This window comes from Mustela lutreola, chromosome 8 (genome assembly GCF_030435805.1).
Source record: "Mustela lutreola isolate mMusLut2 chromosome 8, mMusLut2.pri, whole genome shotgun sequence".
Classification (NCBI taxonomy): domain Eukaryota; kingdom Metazoa; phylum Chordata; class Mammalia; order Carnivora; family Mustelidae; genus Mustela; species Mustela lutreola.
In genome coordinates, this window is record NC_081297.1 from 59,586,149 (window position 1) to 59,608,266 (window position 22,118).

At 35.8% G+C, this 22,118-nt stretch overlaps 1 protein-coding gene and 3 pseudogenes across 1 annotated transcript; 3 read left to right on the forward strand and 1 right to left on the reverse strand.

Moving 5' to 3' along the window:
• Positions 1–939, forward strand: LOC131837880 (olfactory receptor 6C1-like). Its single transcript, XM_059183541.1, has one exon. It carries the CDS (start codon positions 1–3, stop codon positions 937–939), a length of 939 nt encoding a protein of 312 aa, XP_059039524.1.
• A 7,704-nt stretch (positions 940–8,643) lies between these two features.
• LOC131837881 (olfactory receptor 6C3-like) lies at positions 8,644–9,577 on the forward strand (annotated as a pseudogene).
• Positions 9,578–12,616: 3,039 nt separating this feature from the next.
• Positions 12,617–13,269, reverse strand: LOC131839745 (large ribosomal subunit protein uL1-like; annotated as a pseudogene).
• A 7,631-nt stretch (positions 13,270–20,900) lies between these two features.
• LOC131839746 (olfactory receptor 6C3-like) lies at positions 20,901–21,466 on the forward strand (annotated as a pseudogene).
• Positions 21,467–22,118: the final 652 nt, after the last annotated feature.

The following is a 22,118-nucleotide window of genomic DNA, read 5'->3' on the forward strand; positions in this document are numbered from 1 at the left end:
ATGAAAAACCACACAGAAATAACAGAGTTCATCCTCCTGGGATTGTCAGATGATCCACAGCTTCAGGGGGTGATCTTTGTCTTTCTGTTCATCACCTACATGCTCAGCATCACTGGGAACCTGACCATTATCACCCTTACCCTGCTGGATGCCCACCTCCAGACTCCCATGTATTTCTTCCTCAGAAATTTCTCCTTGCTAGAGGTTTCATTCACAACTGTCAGCATACCCAAGTTCCTGGGCACCCTGATTACAGGAGATAAAACCATTTCTTTTAATGACTGTATGGCTCAGTTGTTTTTTTTCATTCTGTTGGGAGTCACTGAATTTTACCTTCTGGCTGCCATGTCCTATGACCGTTACATTGCCATCTGCAAGCCTCTGCATTACATGACCATCATGAATCCCAGAGTCTGCATACTCCTTGTCTTTGCCTCTTGGTTGGCTTCATTCTTAATCATATTCCCATCACTCATGCTGTTCATACAGCTTGATTACTGTAAGTCCAACGTTATAGATCATTTTACCTGTGATTATTTCCCCTTACTACACCTTTCTTGTTCAGACACAAAATTCCTAGAGACAGTGGGTTTTTCCTGTGCTGTGTTTACTCTACTGTTCACTTTGGCATTAATAATTCTGTCCTATATATATATCATTAGAACAATTTTGAGGATTCCTTCCGCTAGTCAGAGGACAAAGGCCTTTTCTACCTGCTCATCCCACATGATTGTCATCTCCATCTCCTATGGCAGCTGCATTTTCATGTACATTAATCCAGCAGCAAAAGACAGAGTGTCTCTGAGCAAGAGTGTTGCTGTGCTAAACACCTCAGTAGCCCCCATGCTGAACCCCTTTATTTACAGCCTAAGAAACCAGCAAGTCAAGCGAGCCTTCATGGACAGGGCAAAGAAGATTGTATTTTTCTCAAGTAAATAAAAAAAAATTAAAATGTTGTCATAAATTAAAGACATACTCAAGAACAAGTAAATAGGAATCAGGGCCCTGCAAAAGTCTATGAATATCCACATAGTTTCACTAGAGTTCTGTATCATTGCTTATATTTCTATTGCCAGCAAAATACTGAGGATATTTGAGAAATATTGTAAAATACATATATACATATGTAGATATATGTACAAATATCAAATATATACATATATTTGAATATATATATATTTCCACTTAAATTTCAATCACTTTCTCATGCATTCCTCTTCTGTGAGATAGTCTTTTCACTCTGTAACTATGAGACTGACCTTATTTCCTTCGAAATATTTTTAAATACCTTTTTTTTTTTTTTTCACAATAAAACTTAGAAAATCAAAGAAAGACAAAAAGACACTGTAAGATCAATGAGTTAAAATCATTTTATGATTTTACCAGGAAACATTCTTTGAAGGAATTCAGAAAATATTGTCATGTTTAACATTATTTTGATTTTACTCTACAAAAACTGTGAATATTACTTAGTCTTATTGGAATATTACATGTACCATCCTCTCCATATGATAGCATACTTAGTAACTATGTAAAAAACTATCACTAAGAAAGTGATGTATTTACTCTTTTTGAGAAGTCTCAAGTATTTTTGAAGTACCCCGTTTAAAATTTTCTGTGCCATATAATTTACCAATTTAAAATGCAATTATGAAGTCACACTTATTTATGGAAAACATGAAGTAGCCCATATTTCTAGCAACTCCTTAATTAACACATAAATCATATCAGTTCTTTAAAAAAGCCTGAAGACATAAATATTCCTAGATACCAAATATGAGTATATTTACTGTTTCTTTTTTTTTTTTTTTTAAGATTTTTTAAAAAGACATACAAATGGCTATCAGGCACATGAAAAAATGTTCATCATCACTAGCCATCAGGGAGATTCAAATTAAAACCACATTGAGATAGCACCTTACACCAGTTAGAAAGGCCAAAACAACATTTGTTGGAGAGGATGTGGAGAAAGGGGAACCCTCTTGCACTGTTGGTGGGAATGCAAGTTGGTGCAGCCTCTTTGGAGAACAGTGTGGAGATTCCTCAAGAAATTAAAAATAGAACTTCCCTATGACCCTGCAATTGCACTACTGGGTATTTACCCCAAAGATACAGAGGTAGTGAAAAGAAGGGTCATCTGTACGCCAATGTTTATAGCAGCAATGGCCACAGTCGCCATACTATGGAAAGAACCAAGATGTCCTTCAATGGATGAATGGATAAGGAAAAGGTGGTTCATATACACTATGGAGTATTATGCCTCCATCAAAAAGGATGAATACCCAACTTTTGTAGCAACATGGACGGGACTGGAAGAGATGATGCTGAGTGAAATAAGTCAAGCAGAGAGAGTCAATTATCATATGGTTTCACTTATTTGTGAAGCATAACAAATAGCATGGAGGATATGGGGAGTTAAAGAGGAGAAGGGAGTTGGGGGAAATTGGAAAGGGAGGTGAATCATGAGAGACTATGGACTCTGAAAAACAATCTGAGGGGTTTGAAGTGGCGGCGGGGTGGAAGATTGGGGTACCAGGTGGTGGGTATTAATTATAGAGGGCACGGATTGCATGGAGCACTGGGTGTGGTGAAAAAATAATGAATACTGTTATGCTGAAAAAAAATTAACTAAACAAAAAAGATTTTATTTATTTATTTGGCAGACAGAGATCACAAGTAGGCAGAGACGCAGGCAGAGAGAGAGAGAGAGGAGGAAGCAGGCTCCCTTCTAAGCAGAGAGCCTAATGCAGGGCTTGATCCCGGGGCCCTTGGATCAGGACCTGAGCCGACAGAAAAGGCTTTAACCCACTGAGCCATCCAGGTGCCCCACATTTGCTGTTTCTTAATAGTGTATTTATTTTTTAAAACAGATTTTTCTTATTTATTTGACAGAGAGAGAAGTTACAAGTAGGCAGAAAGGCAGGCAGAGAGAGAAGGGGGTTAAGCAGGCTCCCTGCTTAGCACCACATGGGGCTCAATTCTAATTGACTGAGATCATGACCTGAGCTGAAGGCAGAGGCTTAACTCTCTGAGGTACCAAGGTGCCTGTTAGTAGTGTATTTAAATGCTTGACTTTAAACTGCTCTTTTTGATAATCAACACCTAAGATAATAAGTTTCTGATACCTTTTTTGGCTCTTTTGATATAATACCTTACAAATACAATTCATTTAAGTGCAAATGATGCAAAACCTTATTTGTTTCATTATATACTTTGTTCATAGAAAAATCATTTTAACAAAATTCAGTTACAAGCTCACTATCATTGTGTTTATTCAGTACTATACTGGATGTTCTATCCAGGAGACTAGCAGGACAAGCACCAATACATTTACTAATATTGGAAAGGAAGAAAAAAATATATCTTTCTTAGCAAATCATATGATGTTTCCTCCTAAGGCCTTAGTGCATTCACACTAGATTGTATTTAAACCAGACAACACTCCTCTTCCAGATATATGCATGTCATCTCAATAAGTCCTCCCCAATTTCTCTACATACAATTATAGTAGCCCCCCACTTCCAACGTTTTTCAGTTTTCTCTTTCTTTACAAAACAGTTATTAATTTATAAAGGACCCTATAATTTAGGAATTAATTATGTTCATTGCTTATTGTCTGTTTTCTCTCACATCCCTGAGCCCAGGAGAGCAGAGATCTCCAACTCCCCTGCAGACAAAATGCTGTGGTCCACACAGAAGGGTGCAGGGCCTGACTAGATGCTTCCCAAAAGCCAGTTGTGCTGTGTCTTCTCAATTCTGCATTCAGAAAGCCCACATCAGTAGCTTGAAACCTGCCATGTGAGAGACTTCACTTCCTGGAACAGGATCAGCTCTACAGATCAGCCCCTCACCTCCACCCCCTGAGAAGCCGTTGTTAGACTTTTACCAGAAGTCACTAATACTCTTCCCTTAGAACTGGCATCTGCCACGTAGTGGGTTTTTGATAAACATGTTTTAATATATAAATACATTTGAATAATTTAGAATGGTTGCAATGCTACTGTTCTGACTAAATATTTTACCCAACATAAACACATGTAATAATGTACATAACACTGAATTAGCTTTTAAAACAGTGATTGAATAAAATGTGCATTTTATCATAACTAGACATTTTGTATGACAAAGGAATAATTAATTGAGTATTTTCTAAGACATTTGGTGTTCATTTTCCTCTTTTATTTTACATTAGGACTTTTGACAACTATGCAAAAATCAATTGATTTGATGCGTATTGAAGTTATTGAAAACAATTCTTGTTAAGGTTGGCATTGGAACTTTCTAATGGTAGGAACTTCCATGATGCAAACCCTTATTTTTTTCACACACAAAAAAGATTCTCTTAACTATATGGGCTACACCTAGAAACTTATCAGGTCCAACAACATCTGTCAATCGATACACTTCTGAGATTAAAAATTCAATTTATAAAATAATATCTCAATAAAATCATGGTAGTTAGTAAGGAAAAGGCCATCCAGACATCTTGTGGAGAGGCTTCCCTATAAAGCATGATAGTATATCACTGAAAATGATTAGTAATACATACCGAAAATATTCAGTAATACGATGCCAGTTAAGGTTTTAGAGAAAGTCTTAAAAGATTTGGATCCTTTAGCCATTTGATTTAATAAATTTTATCTTTTGATTTAGAACATGTTACAGCAAACCACTATTTGTAATTAAAATCCATCCTCCACTCTCTGAGGAGAGTGAAACCTGGTAGCTTGAACGATGTTTCATTGACCTAAAACATAATCACTCATCAACTTCAGAATACATGGAGGTAATTGACAAATTATTAAAAAGCAGATGCCTAGTAGCTTGTGGATAGGAGGGTAACAGGTGTAATCAGTCTTCATTAAAAGTGAATTATTCCAAGGCCTTGAGAAAAGCTAGACAGCTATTAGGAACTAGGAATAAAGCAGTAAGGGTAGAAAGTTAGAGAGTGAGAGGGTGATTGATCAAGGAGGAAAGGGAGAGATAATCCAGTATCTAGGAGCTTGAGAAAAGGCATGGAGAAGAAACATGTCTAATAGGATATTTCATGAAGTACAGTGCTTTGTGAGATAGAAATTCATTCCCTTTCCCTGTGAGTCACTGAAGATTGTATTGCTCCAAACACACAAATGGTGGACATCAGGTACTTTAACTTCTTTCTGCATCAGACTCTTTCTTTACCTGAATAATAATAGCACTGACCTCAGATGGTTTTGTATTGTCTGCTTGTTTGAAAAAATGAGATAATTTTATGGTCAGTGCCTGGTAATCAATAAAAGCTCTGAATAAAATATAAAAAGAATTGCTATTTGAATACAAAACTAAAGGCAAAGGAATAGAATTTTCACAAGTAGAGAATCAGTTTCACCATCTCCACTGAAATATCTTGAATAAATATTTTCAACGCCTATTTTAATGTGTAGCAGTTATAAATTCTACACATCTCAGCATCTATGTATTGTCTCTGCTGAGCAGAGAGCCTGATGTGGGGCTTGATTCCAGAATCCTGAGATCATGACCTGAGCTGAAGGCAGAGGCCCAAGCCACTGAGCCACCGAGGCACCTCTATATTTCTATACTACTTTACTCTTCTAGTAATAAAAATGATGTCTCTGATTGAAGGAATGTGGAAATAAACAAGTCAAAATATCCAATGCCAGATTTCCAGATATTTATTTTATTGATTCATAATATTCTCAATATGAGAAGATGTCATATGCACAAATATAAATAACTGTTTAATGGAAGTAAATAACACAGTGAAGAATGTCATCAAAGGCTAAAGCCACATTAGGGAGGGGCTTAGGAATGGCTTCCTTAAATTCAAAGGGTCAATATAGGTATAAACCTCCTCATCAGTCTTTAAGAGGTTGTCCATTTCTCGGGGCGCCTGGGTGGCTCAGTGGGTTAAGCCGCTGCCTTCGGCTCAGGTCGTGATCTCAGGGTCCTGGGATCGAGTCCCGCATCGGGCTCTCTGCTCAGCAGGGAGCCTGCTTCCTCCTCTCTCTCTCTGCCTGCCTCTCTGCCTACTTGTGATCTCTCTCTCTGTCAAATAAATAAATAAAAAATCTTTAAAAAAAAAAAAAGAGGTTGTCCATTTCAGAAGACAATGTCATACTAGAAATCCACAGCAGTGTTTTCCACCATTTCGTCTTGATAAATAATTCTTCTCTAGGTTGCCAAAATTCAAGAGATAACAGCACACTAATTATACTGAAGACAAGTCCAGTTTCAGGAAGAAAAATGTGGATTCCTTATGCAATCACAGAAGAGTGAAATTCTACACTTGATCTTAGCCAAAAGGCCGAGAAGCAATAGAAGTGTGAAATTCTAAATCAAGCTTTCCCATACTTAGGATCTTGCCATTTGTTTATTTGTTATTTTGCTCTTTGTACTTCTTAATCAATATTTATAAAAAGGATTCACCTCTGTCTTTAATGATTCTTCTTGGCAATCTCTTTACTTAATGAATTCCCCCAGGCCAACAAAAATACGCAGATAAAATAAGTCCAGTTCCATTTGTTTGTCAGACATAGAGAAGAACATTCCATATTTTCTGTTTCTCAAAACAGTGTTTGCAGGAAAATATAGCAGTCCATGAACTTAAGGAAAATATTACTTAGGTTTTATAGATGTATGATCATAGAATTACAAATATTGATTTTAAATGTTTGCATGAATAGAAAGAAAAATGGTTGAATAAAGAGTGCTTTGCAGCAACACACTTAGGAAAACTATCATTTAGGGCCAACTGCATATTTGTATGCTGTGCTGAGCATGGGATAAAGGCTTGGGCAAATTAGCCCAGTTAGCCTAAATAAGGTCGTTGTAAAATTACATTTCATGCATTACTGGGTCCATCAGGCACCAAAGTAAATACAATGCACACTCCTTCCCAATCCAGATTGATGGTGATGAGCAATCTCTCACCTGGGTAAAAATAAAAAAAAAGAAAAGAAAAGAAAAATAAAAAAGTGCTTTGTATTATATGAAAAGAGGCAAATGGAAAAGTAGTAGTCAACCAAGGTGTAACTGAATTTGCATGTGGAGTTTGAGAGAGACATGAAAAGCAAGAATGAGTTGAATTATAATAAAATGTTGTCAGCATTTTATGGTATCAGGAATAAGGATACCATGAGTCAAAGAGAATTATAATCCCGAAGAACCATGAAAAAGTAAAATCAACACACTTCTTTTGAGAGCACAGTAGAAACCAAATATTTTGCTAACTCGATTTACCAGCTCTGAAATTGTGTATATGTTTCAGCAAATCAGATGATAATAATTGAGACTAGGTCATCAAGAAGAATCAGGAAGTAAGTAAATTATTTATTCTTCAATATAATATATGGAATCTTCATTTTACTTAACTGTTTTAAAGATCATGTTTGCATATATGTTTGTGGATTTACAACCATTATAATATTAAAAATTAAATAATTGCTAGGGTGCATGGGTGGCTCAGTGAGTTAAAGCCTCTGCCTTCGGCTCATGTCATATTCCCAGGGTCCAGGTATCAAGCCTTGCATAGGGTTCTCGGCTCGGTGGGGAGCCTGCTTCCCCCTCTCTCTTCCTGCCTCTCTGCCTACTTGTGATCTCTGTCTGTCAAATAAATAAAATCTTCTAAAAAATTAAATAATTGCTTACTAACAAGAGACTATTAATAAAATCCTAAAGTAGGAACACAGAAATAAATATTGGGTTGTTCATTTTTTTTCTAATTTAAACATGTACTCAGTCACAAAAACAAGATTACTTTTAAAATTGGAAAGAATATCTGCCTCCAAGTTGATGTTATTTTGACCATCCACTTGTTCATTTTCCATAGCAGTATTGTAAACAACAACAAAAAAAAAAAAAAAAAGAAAAGGATTATGCATTGAATGATTTCAACTACTCTAGCAACTATTTAATTTACTAATAGAAGGTTACCTTATTGTCCTTCTGATCTTTTTATCAATAAAGCAAAAAAAAAAAAAAATTATGAGTGTGATAGCATCAACCAAACCCTTAAGAAAGTAATTTTATGAGAGAATGCCAACAAAACATTCCCATGGATAAACATGCGCATTCTACAGTGAGATGATTACTATGGTTACTAATTGTTTAACCTTGTGAAAGTTTCCTAAACAATGTAGGTCTCCAAATATAAAATGTGGAGGTAGGCCTAAATAACTCCAGTGAGATTTGAAACCCTGTATTTAGATTATCCATAATCCAGACTAGTTTTTATAATATTGAGGAAAAGAAAAATGTCAATTAGAGTATTTTCATGTTTATAAAAAAGGAGCTAAATGTTTTCAGGAATAATTAGAATATTATTTTTAAAAACATTAAAATAAGTAGCTTCTGCTTAAATGTTAGCATAAGATTTTTTTTTTTTTATCCATTGCCCATGACAGTGCATTTTCAACAAAAGAAAGTCCGTATTTAACTTCAAATAATATGTATTACTTGAATGTGAGGTCGAGTAGAATTTGGAGAGTTGCTGAAGGAAAACATTTGTTTTTGGGTTTCATAGATTATTCATCACTGTGGATATTTTTAAGATTCTGTACTCTAACCTCAATCCTGTTTTAACTTTTTATGTCCTACAGGGGAACACACAGTTTCTGCTCTAAAGGGGGAAAGAAAGTATTGGCAATGAAAAACCGCACAGTACCCACAGAATTCATTCTTCTAGGGCTATCAGATGACCCATAGCTTCAGATTATGATTTTTCTCTTCTTAATTATAACATATATATTAAGCGTCACTGGTAATTTGACCATCATCACTCTCACCTTGGTTGACTCCCATCTGCAGACCCCCATGTATTTCTTCCTCAGGAACTTCTCTGTATTAGAAATATCCTTTACAACTGTCTGTATTCCTAGATTTCTGGGCACAATTATCACCAGAGACAAGACGATCTCATACAATAATTGTACAGCTCAGTTGTTTTTCTTCATCTTCATGGGAATAACTGAGTTTTACCTTCTAACTGCCATGTCCTATGACCGCTATGTTGCCATCTATAAACCCTTGCATTATACCACCGTCATGAACAAAAGAGTCTGCAATTTACTTGTCTTTTGTGCTTGACTGGCAGCATTCTTAAATATCTTCCCACTATTCTTTTTCTCCAGTTAGATTACTGTGGCTCCAATGCCACTGATCACTGTGCTTGTGATTATTTTCCCCTCTTGCAATTATCTTGCTCAGACACATGGCTCTTAGAAGTGATCGGTTTTTACTCTGCCATAGTGATTCTGCTTTTTACTCTGGCATTAATAATTTTGTCCTACATGTCATCATTAGAACAATTCTGAAACTTTCCTCTGCCAGTCAGAGAAAAAAGGCATTTTCTATGTGTTCCTCACACATGATTGTCATTTCCATCTCTTATGGAAGCTGCATATTCATGTATGCCAACCCTTCTGCAAAAGAAAAGACATCATTGATCAAAGGAGTGGCTCTTCTGCATACTTCTGTTGCTCCTATGATGAATCCATTTATATATACTCTCAGGAACCAGCAACTAAAGCAAGCCTTTAAAGACACTATCCAAAAGGTTATGCTTTTCTCCAGTAAATGAAAGTATAAGGAGCATTAAAAGTATGATGTTCTTGTAAATACTAAAATTCACACTTCTCAAAACTCCCTTTTCTTTACTAAAGTTATGTATTTTCCCCATTTTTCCACTCCCATATTAAACTTTCCAATTCTTGACCTCAATACATTTAAGGAACTGAATATTGTTTCAGAATTTTCTGTAAATTCTGGGTTCAATGCATTAAAACATCTGGGTTAATGATTGTGATTTTGAATGGTAGTGGTTTGCCTTTGAAGAGAAACTGGGCATTTACTTTGATGGAAAGAGTGTCAGGATTGATATGGATTTCTGAACTTTTCATTCTTACCCAGTAATAGAAATGAATGTTATTAGAAAACTTTGATTCCCTTTCTCATTTCCATGAAATCAAGTAAACACAATCACCAGAGGACTGGGAATAAAATCCAAATTTGTACTTCAAAATATTAAAAGATTAGAGACTCATACATACTAAAAATATTTATATCATTTATAATAATTAAGATGCTAATGAGGAGGAAGAGAAAGGAGCTAGAAGGGGGTAGAACATAACAAAAGTTTTCAGCAATTCCTACCTTCTAAAGCTATTGTTTTCTTTGTATTGACTCATTTAATCCTACCAACAATTTCATGGGGTGTTATTAATTACTAATCGCTCTTAGTAAAAATTAAAAAATAGGCAAAGAGCAGACAATGTAAAAACACACCAGATATATAAAATGGATGAAACTATGATAAGCCACTGGAAGTTCACCTTTCTGGAGAACCGAGCTTTATTTGTGGCATCTAGAACTGACGTTAGGGTTTTGGGAAGTACGGAAGAGAAATAACATCTACTAATAATATTCTACACGCACTACTCTGTATTAAGCAAATCACATGCAGTATTTATTTTACAAAACTTCTTAGAAAGCGAACATTATTGCTTCCAATTTATAGGTGAATGAACATGATGAAATTGAGGTAGAAAGTTCAATGTACAGAGATTGCAGCTTTCAGAACTGGCATTTCAGTCACTTTCCTTTCATCTCAAAACCCAGACTAGTTGGGTTACTTTCATCTTCACCCTGACTTTCACTTGTAGTAAATTATGAATAAAAGCTCATGTTCAATATTAGGATTATTACATTAAAGGACTTTGTAATGTTTAATGAATTCATTCCGGCTTTTCTTATTTATGGCAAGCCTTGGGGATTCAGTGATGAGAAGGAGGTTTCTTGCTCTAACTTATCTCAGATTCTAGTGGGGGAGAAAAACAACATGAAATTAAAATTTAACTTGATCAATGCAGCACCTTAAGCACGAGAAGCCTATCGGCCAGGTAATGTTATCATTGTCAAAGAAAATGTCAGTTTTCCTGCCTTAGCACAATTAGTGTCAGTTTCACAATAATTGCTAAACGTCGATTCTTTTTAACCCTAAAGTCACATGCGTAAGACGAACCTTGTCTGCTTTGGGTATTATCTTAATTTTCACCTTTATTTTATTTCTTGGTCATTATCACATCTGTTTAAAAAAATAAAGTCACACTCTCTCCTAAGAATTTTTTTAAAATATTTATTCATTTATTTGACAGAGTTAGACACAGTGAAAGAGGGAACACAAGCAGGCGAAGTGGAAGAGGGAGAAGCAGGTTTCCCACCAAGCAGGGAGCCTGATGTGGGGCTCAATCCCAGGACCCTGGAAACATGATCTGAATGGAAAGCAAACACTTAACTACTGAGCCAACCTCGTGCCCCTGTAAGAAGGGTTTTTGAGAATAGGATTATGATAGTCTCCAAGACTCTCCAGCAAGGTTCACTTTACCCTCATTACTGCATTGTGGATCATACATTCTTCTTACACTTCGTTTACCCTGCTACCACACCATATCGACTACTATCTCAGATCTATTTTGAAGGAATTTATATCAATGACCACAGTCAAGATTTCTAAGACTTTTTCAGGCATTTATCAATTTACATTAGGAAACACTGTGATGTATTTGACAAATTAAGTTCATGCACAAACTATGTAAACTAAAAGAAAAACCAATAACTATATTTAATACCTATTATGTGGATATTAACAGCTTCTTAAAGTTATATATAATTATATATAATATATTATAATTATAGATGAGGAAACTCACAAATATAATTTCTTCCTCTTTTTTTTTTTTCTTACCTATTGGACTTTTTAATGCTTTATAGGAACAAATGATCAAGATTTTTTTCAGTTCTTCACATTCTGTGTCTTCTTTGCCTTTGTGGTCGCATTTTTTTTTAATATATATATAATGCATTATTTGCTTCAGGGGTACAGGTCTGTGAATCATCAGTCTAACACAATTTACAGCACTCACCCTAGCACATACCGTTCCCCAATGTCAACCATCCAGACACCCCACGCCTCCCTCCCCACTCCCCAGCAAACCTCAGTTTGTTTCCTGAGATTAAGGGTCTCTTATAATTTCCTCCTAATTCTTGTAGGGAAAATCATTCAGATGTTATTTCTGAAAAGACTTTGAAAGCAACTACATTGCAAGCATGCACTATCCATTTGGATTATTAAACTAGACCATCACCACCTTATAAGATTTTGAGCAACAGATAAAAAGGTAGACATTTAGGTATGGGATTATTAATCTTTTATAAAAACATATACCCAGGGCCATATGAATATAAAATATAGGACTGCTCACAGCATTTGCAATAATGCAATAAGAATTCCAAACAAAAGTAAAAAATATTAATAAATGAATATCCTGGGCAAAGAGAATAATGATTGCAAATGACAGGTATTAAAGTGAGCGAAGTGAATGGAAATAATGTGGAGAGAAAGAGAAAACTGAAAGGAGTCATTACTTCTCTTTTATGCTTTCCATGAGAAGCTGATTTTATTGACTCAATTCATTATGCACAGAAAAAAATTATGTTATAAAACCATATTCATATGGTTCATATTCATATGGTTCGTATTCATATGGTTCATATTCATATTCTCATATGAATATTTCATTTTTGTCTTTCTTTCTTTCTTTCTTTTTTTTTTTTTTTAATGTTAGCACTGAAGTTTATCGAGACGTCCCTTAGTACAGGTGCTGGGGATGCTTTTGATGTATAAAGCCCAGACCTCCTGTCAATTCTTCTTAAGCAACAACACCTGGAAATTGACAGCTAAGTGGATGTTGCACACAAGCTCATCATCTGCCATCTTCATGTGACCAAAGTCACTGCCAGACATAGAAACTTCTTCATCTGGAATTGGACTGTGGACTTTACTTCATTTACTTTGGGCCCCATGTTCTCATTGTGGGTCAGCATGGAAGGGAAATTGCCAGCTTTATTCAGGCCTGGACCCAAAGCTTGTAGAATCTGCTTGATCAGAGATTCTGAAGCCAATAAGGCATCACACTTCTTGCTCATCTTCTTGACTATTTTTTTTTTTTATTCTTGTTGAGTTTCTTCAGTGTCTCAGTGTCCATGTGGGGAATATCCACAACCTTGGACTCATCACAGTGTTGCCGGTCCCCCAAAACTTGGGGCAGGGAGTGGACTTGAGCCTAATATGTCTGAGAAGCATTTGTCCTTCTGTGGGCTATAGTTCTTCAAGCTGATCTGCAGCTCCAGGAACTTCTGACACTGGCACTGATTCCCATTCAGGACTTCCCACACCACCAGTACAAAGTGTCACTTGGAGACTTTGCTGCTCATGGTGCCTCATGACACAATAACAAGATGAAAAGAGCAACATTATATGTTTTAAACTCTGTTTAACATTTTGCTTACCCCCCAAAAGATATTAACAATCCCTTTAATGAATATGCTTTCTCCTCCTTTTAAAGAAAGAGACAGATATTAATAGGAAACAAATAATGTATATATGGCCAATATGCATCTGAACAGTGATTCAGATCAAAGCTGTTCCCCACAAAGAAGCCATTGTACCAATTGCTGGGGGAGGTGAGAAATCTTGCAACATGAACATATACCAAAAAATCTTGGAATGTCAGAATAGGATGCTATTTTTTCCACAAAAGCACTTTCTTCACAAGAGTACTAAATAAGTTCATCTAAAATGCCAGTTTTGGCTTTTGGGGATTTCTCTCCGAAATATCTTAGGAAATAAAAATTCAGAAGACAACTACTCTCTTGGAATTAAACTTAAATCCCTAAACTTTCATGCAGAAAATTGCTTTCACTAAAGAAGCTTAGAATCCCAAACTCTTCCACTGGTAATCTCAGATGTAACATATGCCAGTTTGATAATATCATTTCTCGTTGGCAAGAGTTTCTGTCATTTTTGGATTGAGCACTGAGTTATCCACAACAACAACTGCAGCCATAACCATAGAATATGGGATTAGCAACAGATTCTCTCACTGATAGATAATACTTAGTCATTCTCCATCAGTCTGATTTGAGTCACAGTAAGTCTTTGTATACTTAAATAATCAGATCTCTTTAGTGTTCATCGTGCCCTATACCACTCTGTCTGATGGTAGATCTCCAACGCTAAAGTCCTGAAATTCTCATTGCCCTCTTTCCTCCATCTATAAAATTGTCTTTGTATTGCTGCAATTTGTAGTCAAATAGGACATGAGCCTCATGGTACTGTATGCTTATCGATATGATTAGAAGTTTCACCATATACTGGAATGTCATCTTTCTCGATGCTAGATCTTCACAGACTATGAACATTTTGCTAGAAAATGGGATACTTTGTTCATTATTGCCTACCAAAGGGCTTACCATAGTGCCGCCACTTACTAAAATATTTGTTAAATTAATCAACAAAAGGATGGAGATCTCAAAAAGCCTATTCCTTTCTAAATTGTTGAATTTAATAATTCTTGAAATTATTATTGTTCTCCTCTGATACCTTGTTTGAATAATTTTCTATGACTGGGTTTTCTACGATGGGAACTGAAATTAACCTCTCAAGCCATAAGAACTGTGCCGTCAGCAAGACTCCACAAGAATATCCAAGACAATGATCAATTTCAATTACTGCCTGCCTTCCCCTACCAGCTCACATTTCCCACATCTCCCTTGTTAAGTCTGGGAGGACTTTGGCACTTTGGACAGAGTCTTTGAGATGTTAGTCCACTGTCTTCCTGGTGTTAGTGTCACTGAAATAAATTCCTTTCCTGTTTCACCACCATGCATTTCTTTGCCGTTGTATTTTGTCAGCAGTGAGTGGCCAAACCTGGTCTCTTTGGAAGCCCAGAGCAAGGGGCACTTACTCCTCTGTATCCTGGTTTCAGTAGGAATTAAATATGTCTTAAAAATGAATATAAATTAAATATTATAGATGTCTTCTCAGATCATTACAGTGAACAAGAAGATGAGTGGAGTGGAGTGTTTGTTGTTTCTATCAGATACGAAAAAAAGAATCTGAGATTTCTAAAATAATGTAGAATTCTCACCCTTTGCTGTAAGAAGAAAATTACACATACAGCTGTCGCTAGCATCTTTGTATTCTCCAAAACGAAGCTTAGCCCAACACATAATAAACATCCAAGAAGCTATCATTGAATGAATAATCGGTAATGACTCTAATCATGGTCAGGTGTTCTATGTCACAATTCAGTGGGAAGATACAAAACATAAAGGCAAATCTGACATCACTTATGGTGTAGAAGGATAGAGACCTCAGCCCCAGTCTAAACCAACACAATGAATTTTTAATATTTTCCCTAAGATTAGAGAAAAAAATTCACTTGTTCACAAATTAATCTGCTGCTATTGCGAAATTGTTATTCTGTGTTACCCAACTGTTAAGTTTCTTATCCTTGTGCAGTTATGGACTATTATAGAAATTTAAACTCTTCTATTATTTTTCTGCTCTGATTTCAGGTCATTATCGCTGAAATATTATATCTAAATTATGTCCTAATTTGGACTACAGGTTAATGCTGGTGTCTTGAGAACACAAAACGCCATGGTACCTTTTGTTTATCCATTCAGCTAATCCCCTGCATCCATTGTTAAGAAAGCAGATAAAATTATGGCTAGCCTGAATCATTAACATTACTAAGATCATATCATCTTGCCCAACAAGCTTGGAAAGACATTGTATTAACCCTTATTTTAACTATAACTGGCTTCATTTTAAGTGTTAAAATAATACCTCTTTAAGTGACAAATCATAGGGTAATTTGGAACCTTCGATCCTTAGTGAAAGTTGGGTTGGTGTAGAAATGAGATTATCTATGCCCTTTGTATGAAATTATAGAGAAGTTCCTGGAATTATTTTTTATTTTCAATATTTCAAGTATTTGTTTATAAATACAAGATGGCAGAGAACAAACAGATTGCAAAGACACTTGAAAAAGCACTTATGTTTAAACAAATTAAAGAAGCCATTAAAAGTGACCTTGCCTAAACCAGTCATAGTTACCACAAAATATGTCTTTAATACTTTCTTTCAGGAATATATGTTTGCTTTAATAGGGTAAATTTATGCTTTATTCAAGTAATCTCAATTATGCTCAATGGTATATGTGAATAAAATTAAGCCACACAATTTATATGAAATACATAAATGAAGACATTCTTAAAACTGCTACAATTTAGTAAGAGTTTCATACATTTTTGTTCATTATAACATTAATTGGTAACTGATAGGACCACATGATGGTTTTATGTTCTTATCTAAATATCTTTTAATGATCACTTTAATATAGTCAATATCAGGACATCATGTAATCATTCCTGTACAAAATTTAAAACACTTTATTTCATGTGTCTTAACACTGAGAAGATCTACTTTATGCTTCAGTTGTGCCCAATATAAATTTTTTAGAGTGAAAGTTAGCATCCAGCATATACAGCCAAAAAGAATCAGTATCTTATGACTATAAAAAGGACAGATGATGGAAAGTGGAATAATTCCCTCCCAGAAATTTTGTAGGTAAAGAATTTTAGTAAGCTCATTAACATATTAAATTAATTGGTAATTCGGAGTAGATATTATTCCCTTTGAAAACTCTGAAACCTCAGAAGGATCTAGAGAACAAATGAGACATTACAGACTTGGACAGGCGTCTGGACAGATAAGCATTTCTTAAAATGATCTTAGATATCAGTATTAGTCCCAGACTGGAAAGACCCTTTCCCAAAGAACCAATGTAGGTCATTAGGACCAGCTTGGTGGGCCCTCAGACTAGCACAAACCACTGCACACAGCACATCTACTGACTAGAATTCTGCAAAGCTTCAGCTCTAGTGGAAATAGCGTCAGGTATCTTTTAGCAAGCAGACCAGAAGACACTTGGTTAAAACTCAACCACACTCTGGCAAAGGTCCAAACACTCCCTACTGGATACAAGGAGAAACACTGCAGAGGACTGACCTGAGGAAAAGAGCTGCCATAACATAGGAGCAGAGTCCACACAGCACACAACCAGAGACACATCCTGGAGCACTGGACATGGACATTATATGAATTCTTCTTCATAAATATGTTAATATCAGGAGCAGAAAACATAATAAGATTGTATAACACACAGAAGAAGAGATGTAGACTAGAAGCCAAGATGGAGGAATTCATCTCAAAAGAAAGAACAAGAAAAGGTCATGGCCAGGGATCAAACTGAAACAGATATAAGTAATATGCCTGATCCAGAATTTAAAGCAATAATCATAAAGATATTACTTGTGCTTAAGAAAAGCATACAAGACTTCAGGGAGGCCACTACCACAGAGATAGAAGAGCTAAAAATTAGTCAGCCCTAAATGAAAAATGAAAAATAACTAAGATGTGAAACCCATTGGACGTAATGACTATATATATATATATATATATATATATATATATATGTCTAGAAACAAATGAAAATGATAACACATTAGCCCAAAACCCTTTTGAAAAGAAAAAGTGGTTCTGGGAGGAATGTATACACCAATACAGCCCTACTATATGATGCAAGAAAAAACTCAATCTAAATTCATACTTTAAAAAGCTAGAAAAAGAACAACAAATGAGCCCTAATGCCAGTAGAAGAAAGGAAATGATAAATACTAGAGCAGAAAAAAAATTACATAGAACCAAAAAAATCACATAGAACCAAAAAATGACAAAGAACCAAAAAAAAAAAAAAAATCAATAGAACATATCAATGAAGCCAGGAGCTCATTCTTTGAAGAAAAAAATTAATAAAATTAATTGGGAGCAAGGTGGCAGAGGAGTAGGAGACCTAAATTTCCTCGTGTCCCAGGAATCCATCTATATAGCTATCAAACGACTCTGAACATCTACAAACTCAACAGGAGATAGAGGAAAAGAATAGCAGCAATCCCGTGAACAGAAAAGCGGTCACTTCCTGGAAGGTAGGATATGCAGAGAAGTGTATCTGAGGCAATTTGCAAACACCAAGCCAGCAGAGCACAAAATCAGAACTTATAGAATCCTACTCTGGTGAGGGACATCACTCCAGTGGCTAAGCGGTCGGATGGTGGGGGAGGCGGTGGGGAGGGGTATGGAACCCTCACTGGGACAGTGTGGTCTCAAGACCCTCGGTGTCACAGAAAGACCAGGGGTGCCTGAGTGTGACAGAGCTCCTAAGTATCATAGTGGGGAAGCTGGCTGCAAAGACAGAGCTGAGAAGTGGGCTGTAAGGTCTGGGTTATCCTAATTCATGATCTGTAGCATAGTAGAGCCACTATTCTTCAAGCAGGGACCCAGAAAACAACAGATCCAAAGAGATTTCCCTTCCTCCCCAGGGAGGAATGACATGGGAACTCATGGTAGGAATCTGCTGGGTTTGGAAACTCCAAACAGGGCCATGTGCCAGAGATACTAAAGCTTGGTCACAGGCCGGTTAATCATGGAGTGCGGCCAGAGACCAGGGAGAGAGGAGTGATTGACTGCTTTTCTCTGAGGGCTCACTGAAGAGTGGGGCCCTGAGCTCTTAGGTCCACTGGGGCCAGAGATTGGGAGGTCACCATTTTCATTCTCATCTTCCAAAGATGCGTTGAAAGCTCTCAGAGAACAAAAGCTACCAAGACCAAACCAGAGCAGATGACTAAACCTGGCCCCTGGCAAGGGAGGTACAATTCTGCCTGAGGCAAACACATTTGTTAATCACTGCAACAGGACCAACCCCGAGAAGATCAACAAGAATATCCAGCCAAGACCAAGTTAACCAATCAATGAGAACTCTAAAACTCCAGTGCTAGAGGAAAATAGCACATAAAATTCATGGCTTTTGTCCCATGATTCCTTTTTTTTTTTTTAAACAAATATTATATGATTCTACTTATAGAAGAATCTAGAATAGCCAAATTCATACAGACAGAAAGTAGAACAGTGGTACCAAACTCTGCTGGGGGACAGGGGAGAATGCAGAGTTGTTGTTTAATGGTATAGAGTTTCAGTTTTAGATGATGGAAAAATTCTAGAGATGGATAGTGGTGATCATTGCACAACAAAGTGAATGTACTTAATGTCGTAAACTGTACACCTAAAAATTTTCCCATGTTTTTAGTCTTTTAAAAGTTAATTTCTTTAATTATCATTTTTTATTTTTCTATTTCTTTTGAATTTTTCTTCTTTCCTTTTTCAACCATCTTATGGTTGAAATTAATTTAAAAGCTTTTTAAAAGCTTTTTAATTTACATTTTTACAGTCACAGACTATCCCTTCAATGTATTTAGCCTTATTTTTTGTATATATATGTTTTTCTTTCTTTAAAATTTTGGGATACAATTTCTTCTAACAGAAAAAATATACCATAAATCTAGTATATGGCTTTATTCTAGTGCTCTGCCTCATCACATTCTCTCTCTTTTTTAAAAAAAAAAAATTTTTAAATAGCAATTTTAAATTTAAAAATTTTGAGAAAATTCTTTTCTCAATAAACTTTTTATCAATTATTTTTTAAAAATGTTTTTCAATTTTCATCTTTACAGTCATATTGCATCCCTTCATCATGTTTAACTATATATATATTTTTTACCTTCTTTAAAATTTTGGGAGACAATTTCTTCTAACAGACCAAAATACACCCAAAATCTAGTTCTGTGTGTCTATTCTATTAACCAGCCTGATGATACTCTATTTTTTCCCCTTTCTTTTTCCCCTGGTTTCCTGTCTCTTCTGATTTCTTTAGCGTATATATTTCTGGGGTTGTTGTTACTCTTTTAGCAGTTGGTTCTCTTGTTCTCATTCATCTATTCTTCTTTGGATAAAATGAAAACATGGAAAACTTCACCTCAAAAAGAAAAAAAAAAAAAAAGACAAGAGGCAGTACTGACTGCTAGGGACCTAATTAATATGGGCATTAGTAAGATGTCAGAACTGATGTAAAGATACTAGCTGAGCTTGAAGAAAGCATAGAAAATACTGGAGAATCCCTTTCTGGAGAAATAGAAGAACTAAAATCTAACCAAGTCAAAATCAAAAAGGCTACTAATGAGGAGCAATCATAAATGGAGGCTCTAACTGCTAGGATAAATGTGGGAGAAGAGAGAATGAGTAATGTACAAGACCAAATAATAGAGAATAAAGAAGCTGAGAAAAAGAGAGATAAATAAATGCTGGATCATGAGGGGATCAAGAGATTAAGTAATATCATCAGATGAAGCAATATTAGAATAATTGGGATCCCAGAAGAAGAAGAAAGAAAGAGAGGGACAGAAGGTATATTGGAGCAAATTATTATTATTTGACAGAGAGAGAGATCACAAGTAGGCAGAGAGATGGGCAGAGAGAGAGGGGAAGCAGGCTACCCGCTGAGCAGAGAGCCCGATGCAGGACTCAATCCCAGGACCCTGAGATAGTGACCTGAGCCAAGGGAAGAGGCTTAACCCACTGAGCCACCCAGGCATCCCACCAACTGGAATTTAAATAAAAAAATTTTAAAAAGAAGCAAATATGAACATTTAAATCTTTAATTCCTTTACTATTTTATTCCTCTACTATTCGATTCCTTTACTATTCTACTTTTTCTTTTTGTTTTATTTCTCAACAGTAGATTTTGCCTAAAGAAAATAAAAAGCAGCATCAGAAATAATACAATGATTACAGAGTTCATTCCCTTAGGCATCTCAGATGCCACAACGATATCTTTTTATTTGTGATTTATGTATTAAGTGTCACTGGAAACCTAACCAGCATCATCTTCATCTTGATTGAATGTCATCTCAAGACTCCTATATATTACTTCCTGCAGAATTTCTCCTTCTTAGAAATCACATTCACCAGTGTCTCTATCTCAAGATTTGGGGGGGCAATCATTATAAATATCAAGACCCATTTCCTGTAACAATTGTTTAGCTCAACTATTTTTCTTTATCTTCATGGGTGTTTCTGAAATTTTTTCCTTCTCACTGCCATATCTTTTGATCATTATATTGCCATCTGCAAATTTCTTCAGTACATCACCATCAAGAGCAAAAAAATCTGCACCCTGCTTGTCTTTGGGTCCTAGCTAGGAGGATTTCTTACCATTTTCCCACCACTCACATTCATCCTCCAGCTAGATTTCTGTGTTCTGATGTAATTGATTATTTCTCTTGTGACTGTTTCCCCATCTTACAACTCTGGTGCTCAGACACATGGCTTTTGGAGATGACTGGCTCTTACTTTGCTTTTGTCGCTCTGCTCTTCACTTTGGCATTAGTGATTCTCTCCTACCTGTGCATCCTTAGCACCATCCTGAGAATCCCATCTGCTAGTCAGAGGAAAAAGGCTTTCTCCATGTGCTCCTCTCACTTGATTGTCCTTTCCATCTCTTATGGGAGCTGTATATTCATGTATGTCAAGCCTTCAGCAAAAGAAAGAGCATCACTGACCAAAGGAGCATCTATTCTCAACACCTCAATTGCCCCCGCCCTGAACATTGAACCCTTTATTTTATGTCCTGGTGAACCAGCAAGTAAAACAAGTTTACAAAAACTTACTTAACAGTGTTGTTGAGAAAGAAATGAAAATATATATTAACATGAAAGGATGTCATCGTGAAGATTCAACAAAGAAAAAATAAAATTTCAACTTCTACAATATCCTCCCATATCCATCTCAGAGATGCTTGCAAGGCTGAGCACTTTGTTGAAGCTTTCTTTAAACTGAAAATAATCATGTTGTGGCTTTCCTTCAAACTGTCTGTAGGTTCCACTTTCTGACTGATTTATTATAAAATATAAGTTATTTTCTGATTGTTCTGAATAATAAAAATATTGTATTGCATACTGTAATGGTGAATGAGTAAACACTGTCTTAATAAACTCTTAAATTTTTTTCTAATACCATGGTTTCTTTCCTAAAGTTATAAAAAATATGAAATTATCTGTAACAGCCATATTTTTTGCACACTATCTTCAGTGTCTGTCCAATTCTCCAATTCAGCAAGTTGGCTGGAGTGTTTCTATTACTACAAATGATTTGATGTCATATGTCTTCTGTTTTCTAGTTATACTTAAGGCATGTGACATGCCATTTTTTACATACTCTCCTTCTTTATCTGCATTATTTTTATTTATTTATTTATTTATTTATTTAAAGATTTTTATTTATTTATTTGAGAGAGAGACAGTGAGAGAGAGAGAGCATGAGCGAG